Source organism: Antedon bifida, chromosome 4 (assembly GCF_963402885.1).
Source record: "Antedon bifida chromosome 4, ecAntBifi1.1, whole genome shotgun sequence".
Lineage (NCBI taxonomy): Eukaryota > Metazoa > Echinodermata > Crinoidea > Comatulida > Antedonidae > Antedon > Antedon bifida.
In genome coordinates this window covers 16,054,413-16,066,789 of record NC_136229.1, presented here as the reverse complement: position 1 = coordinate 16,066,789, position 12,377 = coordinate 16,054,413, and the positions used below count along the sequence as shown (strand labels likewise).

Here is a 12,377-nt window from a genome sequence, read left to right as displayed (position 1 = left end):
GGTCAAAATTATAATAGTTTTTAGGTTTACAGATAAGTTTCGGATATATCCGCTGAACAAATCTTATTATGTCTTTATTATTATCATCTTTAAAATAGGTCGTGGTAAGACAACAAATTAAATAAAAATCCCTGTACCTATAACAACTTCGAACACCTATTGAAAGATAATTAACCGTATAATGGCGAACACAACTTTCAACAAAGCAATATTTTGTTGGCGACGGTACTAAATTTAAAATATGACGTAAATTTCATATTCAACCAATAGGCCTACTCGAGGAAGTATACGGGATCTATATTCTGTGCCAAGTGCGGTATTGTACCTCTGATGAATACTGTAAATAAAAACGAAACCCCTTTGTTAACAAACTTATTGTATCAAACCATTTTCCATTAAACCTTTATTTAAACATCAGAATTCACTTTGCAAGTACAATTTTAACAAACGTAAGTATTTTGCAGAATCAAATTGTTAATTGGGTGGGGAGATAGGAGTAATCCAAGCTGCTCCGGGCTAGACAGTCCATGATCTGTGTAGTAAGCATACGGTAGTACATTATATATATTATATAATACATAATTGTTTGTATAATTCTTATTCTAAAATATAATAGGTATGATATCCTTGTGACAAGAAGTACATTTAAATTCTGTTTTCAAACATACGACTACTATTAATGCATTATTTTTCTGTTTTATTTCCTTATAGAAAACTGATCAAAATGAAATACTACGCATTGCTGGTTTTATGCGCTTGTGAAATAATACACTTAGTAGCAGCCCAAACTGGTAAGAACATTATTTTTTACTAGATCTGCTGTATAAACACAAAATAAACTCGTTTATTGACAAAATAAATCCATTTCGTTGATGCGAAAGATCTCCAGGTGTTGGAAGGAACCGTGTTATTACTGTTTTTTTACCAGGACTTACTGTCCAGGTACACTAGTGTTAAGTAATCTTGTCTGACAGCAACACTTTTGTTTCAACTTATTTTCCTGTAGTGCCTATTTTTTTTTTTTCAAATCAGCAGTTAAATTATTTTCTTCCATTTAAGCCTTCTAATCAGAAAATCCTAACATATTTTTCATGATGATTTGATTAACCAGTAAATAGTGAATAATGTACAATAAATTAACTTAACACAGGATTTCATCAACGTGTACATGCATATTTTGTAGTTTAAGACTAAACATTCTAAACATCTTTTTTTACATAAGAGTCGGGTTCCTGTGAAAAAATCCCAAGCAATCCAGCGAATGGTGTTATATCCTATACTCCAGAAACCCCAAATAATCTTCCTAACTTAATGAACGGCACAAGAGCTGACTATGTATGTAGTGATGGTTATACAAATATTGGACCTCAACTTGTTATTTATTGCTACAATGGTACATGGCTTGGATTAAAAAACCATATGCCAACTAGGTGCGATGTAAAGTCTACAAGTAAGTAAAAGTACAACAAAACTGTTTAATTCGTAGGTTATGCATATTTGGCTGCGCTGATCTATTTGAGATATGTCTCCAATGATGGGTAATACTTTTTGCAAGTTATGAATATGATTTTGGATTCTCTATAACGACGCAACGCATTCACATTCCAATGTGTTTTTAACAATTTAGCCAAAAGTGTGATAGAGTAAATAAATGGAATTTATTGCTATAAATGATTTAATGAAAGATTTAAAATTAATGTTTTTCTATCTAGATTTTTGGGAATGTGATATTTTTTTGTAATTATATTTTGTTTTAACATTTCAACGTTAAAATTTCTTCTTTTGGAGAATAAAGTTTTCTAATGTATATTATGTTTGTAAACGTTTTTGTCTGTTTTTCATTTTATCTATTTATCTTACGTATCTTTTATGATATTTTTTTTATAAATTAGGAAATAAGCACAGGTAACCATTCAGTTGGATGAGTCACAATAATACAAAATCTCTTTGTGTGATTATCCTCAGATCTTGATTGTGAGTCCCCAGAAGGCAAATCAAAAAGGACTAACTTGATACAGACTGGTAGTTACAGAGGTGCAGTTAATTATGAGTGTGTTCCAGGCTACACTTTGGATCCGAAGGATAGAACTGTATCTAATTGTATCAATGGAGATTGGACGCTTACTGCTCCACATTGTGTCGATCCATTAAGTAAGATTTAGAGAGATAGATGGATTGCTATGATGAATACCAGAGTTCACATCTCACATTGACATTTTTTTTATTTCTAAATGGTCTACATACACAATTGAACACAACGTAAATGAGCTATAATGGTCGATCTGTTATGCTATTGTGTATCAAAATGTGGAAAATATACAAAATAATAAATTGATTTTGAAATAAAAAAATATCAAAATCTATTACATTTCAAAAATTATTGTTTTTTCCAGTCGAAGGCTTAACATCACCAACACCAGATAATGGTAAATTGGTTTTTGCATTACCTAGCTACGAATGTTATTTAAAACATTAGTAGAGTAGAACTAATTAAAAAAAGGGGCCAACCTCAAAAAAATTGCAACAAAAGGTTTTTCAACGGATTTTGGTAGTATTTGGTGTACTAAATAACAGAAAAAAAGTCTCAAGAATTTCGACCACTGGAAAGTGTTTTTTTTTCAAGATGGCCGCCAAAATAGTTAATAATTTAAATGTCCATACCTCCTAAACTACTTGGTCTATTGATATGATTTTGGTACCAAAATACTCAGAACATACATATTTATATTTGCCTTAATAGAACACTTTGGCCAAAAATGACCGGAAATGCCATTTCTTGCATGTTTGACCTTTGACCTTGATATGTTGTATCTCGGTAACAACTGACCGTAGGGAAACAAATTATGGCTCAAATTGTTCAGAATGTACATATTTACATTTATTGTAATGATACATTTTTTCAAAAAATGGTTGGAAGTAAAGGTTATTGACCTTTAACTTTTATCTATGTAGAATTTCCATATCTCGGCAACTATGTGTGGTAGAGATTTAAAATTGGGCTCTAAATACTGAGAATATACTTATTTATATTTACTCTAATGAAACAGTTTGACAAAAAATGACCAGAAACGCCATTTTTGACCATTGACGATTTATGGCTCAATTTGTTCAGAATATAATTATTTTTGTTTCGTATAATGGTCTAATCTACCCATGAAATGGAGATCTTTCCTGGGAATCAAGTAACTGTAATATTTATAAAGACTTTTAGAATATGAGTTCAAGTTCAAATTGTTCAGAACATAATGTATACATTCTTAATAATAATAGTGAATAAAGACCCGAAAAGTAAACAAAAACAAATATAATATTAATAATAATTTTAAATTTCTAATTACAGTATAGCAGCAGTTGATTGGATATTGTGCATGTATTTAGTACGGCATCCTAAACAACTGTTTCAACTTCGTCTTTATCATCGTCATCAATCTCTCTATCTACGTTGTCACATTTTTCTAGTTGACACACTCCACAAACTGAAGTGCATGCCAATCCATAGCGTCTACAACTGCAACGTACAGTTTTACATCCAGTAGTACAGTTACAATGGATGATTTTCAAAAGTTCTTCTGGAGCAGCAGTTTCCATCGTCATTATTGGCACAAATGTTTTATTACAAACTTCCCATCCCCACTTGGTAGCATCCATGGTATTAGCTTTCTTTATCCATTGCATGATTTGATAGTATACTCTAAGACTGTGACATTTTGTAGCAGATGAGGTTGGTGGTAGTTGTGAGGTTTGATAAAATAATATGATTTGCCCTCAAAAACTTTCTTATTAAACAGCTTGCATCTGTAGCTATTCAGGGAATCCAGTGACTTGGCTCCAAAAAGAATAGACATGGCCTTTAGTCCAAACTCCTCGATAGTTTGAAGTTTCTGATGCGGTTGAGTGAAAATATCGGCACACATGTCATATTCTGGGTTACTTTCTATCAATGTATTGGTTTATTTGCCTTCCTAAAGATGTCTTTGGCTTCGAAGAGTGAGGGTGGAAATTTCATTACATCGTCTAGAGAGATTTGTCCTAACTGAATTTGATGGAAAGAAAGAAGAGTTCCTGTCAAGGCATGAGAACAAACAAAAATGTATCTACATGCTTTCATATGAGTTACAGAAAAAAGAATGTCCTGTACGACATGCAGCCAACAATGCCGATGTTGACATCGCACTCGCAACAGTTGAAGTCTCTGAACATAATACAGTAACTTTGATTGGAGAAGACACTGACTTACTGGTACTTTACTGTATCATGTAAATACAACAAACCGAGAAGTGTACTTCAGATCAGACAAAGGAAAAGATGGGCCTACTAGAGTGATTAATGTAACCAGATTGAAATCTGTCTTAGGATATAAAATGTGAAATGCATTACACTTTGTGCATGCATTCACTGGTTGTGATTCGACGTCTAGGATTTTTGAAATCGGCAAGAAAGTGGCATTTAATAAATTGATTGAAAGTAACCCAGAATATGACATGTGTGCCGATATTTTCACTCAACCGCATCAGAAACTTCAAACTATCGAGGAGTTTGGACTAAAGGCCATGTCTATTCTTTTTGGAGCCAAGTCACTGGATTGCCTGAATAGCTACAGATGCAAGCTGTTCAATAAGAAAGTTGTTGAGGGTAAATCATTTATCAAACCTAAACAACTACCACCAACCTCATCTGCTACAAAATGTCACAGTCTTAGAGTATACTATCAAATCATGCAATGGATAAAGAAAGATAATACCATGGATGCTACCAAGTGGGGATGAAAAGTTTGTAATAAAACATTTGTGCCAATATTGACGATGGAAACTGCTGCTCCAGAAGAACTTTTGAAAATCATCCATTGTAACTGTACTACTGGATGTAAAACTGTACGTTGCAGTTGTAGACGCTATGGATTGGCATGCACTTCAGTTTGTGGAGTGTGTCAACTAGAAAAATGTGACAATGTAGATAGAGAAATTGATGACGATGATGAAGACGAAGTTGAAACAGTTGTTTAGGATGGCGTACTAAATACATGCACAATATCCAATCAACTGCTGCTATACTGTAATTAGAAATTTAAAATTATTATTAATATTATATTTGTTTTTGTTTACTTTTCGGGTCTTTATTCACTATTATTATTAAGAATGTATACATTATGTTCTGAACAATTTGAACTTGAACTCATATTCTAAAAGTCTTTATAAATATTACAGTTACTTGATTCCCAGGAAAGCTCTCCATTTCATGGGTAGATTAGACCATTATACGAAACAAAAATAATTATATTCTGAACAAATTGAGTCAGTCATTATCGAAATATAGCATATCAAGGCCAATGGTCAAAAATGGCGTTTCTGGTCATTTTTTGTCAAACTGCTTCAGTAGAGTAAATATAAATAAGTATATTCTCAGTATTTAGAGCCCAATTTTAAATCTCTACCACACATAGTTGCCGAGATATGGAAATTCTACATAGATAAAAGTTAAAGGTCAATAACCTTTACTTCCAACCATTTTTTGACAAAATGTCTCATTATAATAAATGTAAATATGTACATTCTGAACAATTTGAGCCATAATTTGTTTTCCTACGGTCAGTTGTTACCAAGATACAACATATCAAGGTCAAAGGTCAAACATGCAAGAAATGGCATTTCCGGTAATTTTTGGCCAAAATTTTCTATTAGGGCAAATATAAATATGTATGTTCTGAGTATTTTGGTACCAAAATCATATCAATAGACCAAGTAGTTTAGGAAGTATGGCAATTTTCACTTTTTATCTATTTTGGCGGCCATCTTGAAAAAAAACACTTTCCGGTGGTCGAAATTCTTGAGACTTTTTTTCTGTTATTTAGTACACCCAATACTACCAAAATCCGTTGAAAAACCTTTTGTTGCAATTTTTTTGAGGTGAAACCTTATTTCTACTCTACTACATGGGTTAAAAACGAATACACTTCCAACAAATGATAAGAGAGATTTGCAATGTGAATTGTTCAACACTGGTTATAAGGTATATTTAGCAGTCCTAGTTAATGAACTAGTTCATTAGCTTGGGTCGGAATATTAAATATAAGAAACCCAATCATTTTTTTTTTAAGATTTCTAAATTCCTTTATTAATAATGAATGGAAGAATACGGTACGTTATATAGACTTCACTATCCAAACAATTGAATGAAGATTAGATTGAAAGTGTACCTTGCCATGCCAAAATATGTATACCATAAAACTCTATTTACTTAATAGTTATCCTTGCTTAACCTCATATATTTATACTATAGTTATACATAACTTTTAATTGTAGACGGAGAAGACGATCCGTCATCGGGTTCTTCGTCAACAGGAACTATAGTTGGAATCGTTGTAGCAGTTGTGCTAATTCTTATCGTTGCAATTCTCATCTATCGTTTTCGTTTCTATGAACCAAGGGATAATCAGGTAGGTAGTATTACTCAATGATTTTGACCGTATAATTCATTATTGACAATGAGAGGGCCTAACATTATTATTTATTCTTTTAGAATTTGAGGGGGAACGAAGCTCCATGGAGTGCTGTAGCGTTTGAACCGGCGGCACAAAGGGTATTTAGTTATGTTTGTTATATTTTGCAATTTACAATCACATTTTAGCAGGATCATTAATATTATTAACTAAACACTGTCTTTTATATTTGTATAGAATGTGAATGATAGACCGAGGATAGACGTTCCACCAGTGGATCCTGCACCAAGGGTACGGTATCTAATTCATCTTTTCAATTTACAATTAGAATCATGGACACATACATTGAATACAATTCCACTTCTTGTACAGTTTTTGCTGCACATACATACAATATAACACTGAAGCATGTTGAACATGAATTAAAAATTGCAAAAAAAAACACTAATAAATTAAGGTTTACGGTACATAATGTGCTTCCGACAAAGCAAAGTAGAGAATGTCCCAACGGTTGAAAACATATAAACTTCCATTTCCTTTTGGACAACATATATTGTACCGCAAACAAATTACTGGTGGTATTGTAAACTTACTTACTGTACTTTATGACTTGATCATCAGGTGATAGATGACGTTGAGTTTCCCTATTCGTCTCCAAACATAGTGTTGCAAAACACTAATGTCACCTTTATTGATCCAGTTGAGGACGTTGCCAACACTTACACAGTTACCATAGTTCATGAAGGAAGTCGTCAACAAACAGTCATTGCTCATGTTATACATGGTATGTAAAGCTATGTCACTATTTGACAAAAGAAAGTGTGTCCAAATATGGTAATTATATCATATCATGTACATAATAATATGGGCAGATGACATTTTGTGTTACATAAATGATAGTGTAGGCTAAGCTTTAATAATTGTTAATGGTAATATACGTTGATGATACCAAACAACCAAAATCATAATTATCTGTATCACCATCTTTATCATGGCATAGTTTCTAGTTTTCTAGTTTTCTAGTTTATTTTGATCAAGCATTAAGCTTTATTCTGATTTTCATTGCATTTGTAGGCGCGTATACAGAAGAAGAAAAACAGGCAATGGAAAGGGAAATAGACACAGTGTTCAAACTACCAGTACACTACGGTGTTATTCGACCAATTGCTCAGATTAAAGACGCAGGTATTATCAACTGTTTATTCATTTCACCTCCATGTTTAATAGAACTACAAACGAGTAAAGCCAATTAAAATACAGTATTTGGAAAAGTTACTTCTACTTGTAAGCTGTTGAAAAAAAGAGAAGCACAACGGTACCGAATAAAGAAAGTAGATTTTATGAAACAGATATTACAATATATAAAACTATTGCAATAAGTGTTAATATAAATTGTTTTTTTATACAATAACATTATACCTGTGTAATATTAATACAGATATGATCGGTATCTGCACTGAAAAGTCACCGAAGGGGACTTTAAGGAGCTACTTGCACTCATTTAGAGATGCACGTAATTCTGTTAAACCAAAGGCAAGGGAGTTGATCAACTATGCTATACAGATAGCCGAGGCAATGCAGTTTCTACACGAAGAAGAGGTACGGTAATATTGCAAATAATAATCATGAAACTTAATAATAAACATAGGTTATAGATTATAATACATTGTATCGTGTAGGCCTATTCTGCTGTTTGAATACAAAATCGCCATCAAATATTATAATTATCTTATTTCCTTTGCCGTGTCTAAATGTCACAGAGAGAGAATAAGAAGCATTTGTGTTCTATCTTATATCATTCTATTAATATTCATCATTTCATTACAGAGAGTCTGTCCAATGCTCCGTTGTCAGTTGGTTATGCTATTTCGTGACAATGTCGTTAAAATTCCAGTTCTTGGTTTGAAACATATTAGTGATAACACCGATCTCTATCGATTTGTAAGTTGGTTTTTACAAAACTACAATCTTATTACCACCACTAATTGTTTATAAACATATTTAAGGAAGTAGGACATGCTTATTATACTTGTGCTTAATTATAATATAAGGGAGGAGAGACGAGTCTTCCATTAAGATGGATGTCACCTGAAGCAATTGCCTACCACATTACAACAAAGAAATGTGACGTGTGGACTTTTGGAATCGTCCTCTATGAAATTGTAACTTTAGGTAAGTAATTCTTAATCAACTTCTCAATATATTTCTATTCTATCGTTATTCTTTCAAGGAATAGCCAGTGTGTCTTCGGGTACTTGTTTGTTTCAATATCGTAAGTTGATTATTTCTAAGTTGTGAGCGGATACTAATTATGATTATAAATTTTTTTAATGCGAATATATTTTTCTTCAGGTGATATTCCGTATGATGGTATAGAGGAGGAAAATCTGCCTGCATTTCTATCCAATGGTCACCGTCTTGCAAAACCACAATGTTGTTCCAATGCACTGTAAGATTTGTTGAGTTTAATTCATCCTTCCCTTTGGTACAAAGTTACATTACAAGTTACATTTACAAGTTACAAGTCATTTTAAGTTTGTCAAACAATGTTTTATGTTATTTTTAAAAAATAGATTTTCTCTTATGGAAAGTTGTTGGCAGACTGATCCAAATGATCGACCATCTTTTGGTGATCTTGTTTCAGTTTTGAGAGTTTTAAAAGATGATAACAACGTACGTATTGCATTTCTTACTTATAACTAAACTATAATTAAAGAAAGTTGATATATTAGGCCTACAGATATTCATGTGATGGCGCTAGTTACTCTTCATCGTTTGTGATTAGGTACTTTACGAAAAACGATGGTTAGAGGGAGGACGTAAACATCATACAGTCAACATAGCCGTTTTATTAAAAGGCAGTATAACTCTTCTCTGGTATCTCCCTCCCTTCCATGTCTCGTGGCGCGGGCCCTTCTGAACGCCTTGGCTCTGGTGATGCAGCATAAGCCTTCCCAGCTAGAGGCCTCGCATTCAAACTCCCCTTTTAACACAGTCATTTTAATCCAACAAGGCCATATAGATGGCTGCAGTCGCGTGCTCAAATTAATGTTTACCGACCGACTAACCGACCGACCAATCGACCAATCGACCGACATAGTGAGCTGTAGAGTCGCGTTACACGCGACTAATACAAATGTTATTTCATTAAACAATTAAATTAGAAGTTCAAAAATTATTTAAAGTTTTGAAAATTCCACGTTTAAGTGTGATTTGAACTATATATTTAAGGTTGTATATACATTATTCGTTCTTCGTAAACGGGAAAATGGCAACTTTCGTCCTCACAAAGTAAAGACAAGTTAAATTAAAGTTTAAGATACAAATATCATATAATACCTCTGTTGATATGGTCAATTAAACTAAGCAATCAATTCAGTTGCTGCTGATACATTTAACTATGTATTTTATTGCATTTAAGAGGGCCCCTGAATATCAACTGGCATTACTTTTCCCTGGCTGGAAGGGTTACTCTCTATAAATAAAGTTTCAACCCTTATTTTTCTTTTCTTTGATAGGCTATATGCTTTGGACCAGATTACATTGAACACCCAGCATCAGGAAACCCATTTTTGGGGTTTTAGTGATGCGGAAAAGCGAGAAATAAAGTCAAGATAATAAAGATTAATTAATAATGATATTTAGTATACCATGGCAATCAAACAACAGGACGCTGAGCTCGCTTGCCAAGATATGCTATCGTAACAGACTTTGATCTGCGATTTAGGCCTTTACGAATTCTTACAAAGCTTACGTTGAATTGTTTTTATTGTTATTTAATTGTATTTTAGTACTTTAAAACGTTCGTTGTGTCTGCTTTTTACGAATATGAATCTTAAATAGGCATTTAATCTTTTTAATTGATTTAAGTTGATCGAAGTAGTCATAAAATTTCAGATCCAACAGTTTAAGTTTTCCTGTTTTTTCCGTGATTTGAAATTATGTGTACCGTTAAATTTGATTTCGACAATGTTGCCATTAAAATACATAAAAACAGAGATGTTTATACTCACTTTATTGTTAGGTTTCCCCAAAAGAAGTGTCCTTCATACATTCTCAATAATTCTAATCGTATCGGGGTCCAACCCTTTCCCTTTGATCTAGGAAAGCGCAGTGTCCTGTAGCAGCAGCAACAACAACAGCAACAACAACAACAACAACAGCAACAGCAGCAGCAGCAACAACAACAACAGCAACAACAACAACAACAGCAACAACAGCAGCAGCAACAACAACAGCAACAATAACAGCAACAGCAGCAACAGCAACAGCAACAACAGCAACAACAACAACAGCAACAATAACAGCAACAACAGCAACAACAACAACAGCAACAATAACAGCAACAGCAGCAACAACAGCAGCAACAGCAGCAACAACAGCAACAACAGCAACAGCAGCAACAACAGTAGCAACAACAGCAACAACAACAACAACAACAGCAACAATAACAGCAACAGAAGCAACAACAGCAGCAACAGCAATAACAACAGCAACAACAACAGCAACAACAACAACAACAACAGCAACAATGTTTCTTCTTCTAGTGGACGCTCTCCGACCAGTGGATACGACACGCATCATTTTTTTCTATCATTGTAAAGCAGAAATCATTGATAATCCATGAGACTAATTATTCACATGGCGTCCAGTTGTTTGGTTCAATAGTATACACCTCGGTTTAAGTGGGCGGAGCTCTTTCACACCATATCGACATATTAGTTTTTCATGTATTTGTCATATATTTGTACAATAAATTTGTCAATATAAGAAGATTCAGGTGTTTTAACAATTAACGTATGATAGCATGACATCATTGCAGTATTTAAAGAAAGGCAGTGGTTGATGTCAGTGGTATTAAAATACTCTATATAATGTTATATATAATTTTAGTGTATAGACTGGCGGAAATCTCAAGTAAAACATCAGTACATTTAGATCTTAATCTCATCGAATCAACTTTTAAGCGAAGAAGATTCACAATGCCTACTAATATAATACAATGCCTAAAATGAATTGTTATAAACCAGCAGGGCATAACACCAATTGCGGAGAAGGCAAGGCTATCATGCATGAAACACATATTAATAAGGGAAGAGTGAAATTATACTCCCTCGATCAATCGAATACTATAGCCCTTCGAATTCAAATTCAAGCATAGCGGATGTAAATAGTTCCATCATAGTTCATCAAACTTTGAATATTGTATAAGCAGTAACAATGTTATATTGTAGGTGAAAATCGATGAAGGATATATGGGAGGCACGCTGTACGAATTATGCCATGTGTACAGGTACCATATTTTCATCTTCTTAGATGTTGACCATTTAATTACCCGAAGTGTATTTGTATCTGATAAGCGGTTGATACGGTAAATTAACAAATTGGCCCCTTGATCGGTGGTTGAGTGATCCTGCTGTTTTCAAATAAACACCAAATAAACATTTACAGAATGCTACATTAACAACAGGACACTTAAAAAACAAAATAAGCACTATATTAACATTGAATATACCAGGAAACATATATTAATTTTCTTTTTTAGAAATTTGATACACACACATCTTAACAGAAGCGTGAAAAATATTGTAAGCAATAATTATGTTGGCGCACTAAAGTTACAATACAAAGCTGACTAAGCATTATTTGTTTGAATTTATGATATTGTTGGGAAAATGGAAGATGACCTTTATAGACAACAACGCTGTACTTTATAAGAATCGCCGTGATTATTAAATGCACAGTTTTGTTATAGAATAACACTCAGACCGTGTAAACAACTCAGTTGATGAATGCCTTTACAACAAAATGAAAACTTTGAATTTAATATTACTCAAATTGCAATGTGAAAATTTAGGTCTACAAATATCTACAGATTTTAGAAGTCTCATTCGTTACGAAGTCTAAAAAAAAAGAATTTTGCAGGTAAACGAAAATACAG

The 12,377-nt window shown here is 33.2% G+C and overlaps 1 protein-coding gene across 4 annotated transcripts; it reads left to right on the top strand.

Moving 5' to 3' along the window:
- Positions 1-393: 393 nt before the first annotated feature.
- LOC144841350 (uncharacterized) lies at positions 394-10,455 on the top strand. 4 transcript variants are annotated; one of them, XM_078697663.1, is made up of 17 exons: positions 480-550; positions 712-791; positions 1,223-1,450; positions 1,966-2,151; positions 2,394-2,426; positions 6,300-6,433; positions 6,517-6,576; positions 6,674-6,727; positions 7,058-7,220; positions 7,511-7,621; positions 7,875-8,035; positions 8,264-8,377; positions 8,488-8,608; positions 8,789-8,885; positions 9,010-9,109; positions 9,955-10,052; positions 10,169-10,186. In XM_078697663.1, exons 1-16 carry the CDS (start codon positions 528-530, stop codon positions 10,018-10,020), a joined length of 1,731 nt encoding a protein of 576 aa, XP_078553789.1. In that variant the 5' UTR covers positions 480-527; the 3' UTR covers positions 10,021-10,052; positions 10,169-10,186. The 4 variants fall into 4 exon arrangements, with proteins under 4 accessions (XP_078553792.1, XP_078553789.1, XP_078553788.1 ...); XM_078697666.1 differs by lacking the exon at positions 480-550 and adding an exon at positions 394-449 and having other exon boundaries at positions 9,955-10,455; XM_078697662.1 differs by having other exon boundaries at positions 9,955-10,455.
- Positions 10,456-12,377: the final 1,922 nt, after the last annotated feature.

Bases quoted from the DNA above. Each gene is read 5' to 3' on its own strand.
- LOC144841350 (XM_078697662.1), top strand. From the start codon at position 528: ATGATCTGTGTAGTAAGCATACG. The intron at 6,577-6,673 runs GTATTTAGTTAT...ATATTTGTATAG, and splicing joins TTGAACCGGCGGCACAAAGG to AATGTGAATGATAGACCGAG. The intron at 8,378-8,487 runs GTAAGTTGGTTT...TTATAATATAAG, and splicing joins ACACCGATCTCTATCGATTT to GGAGGAGAGACGAGTCTTCC.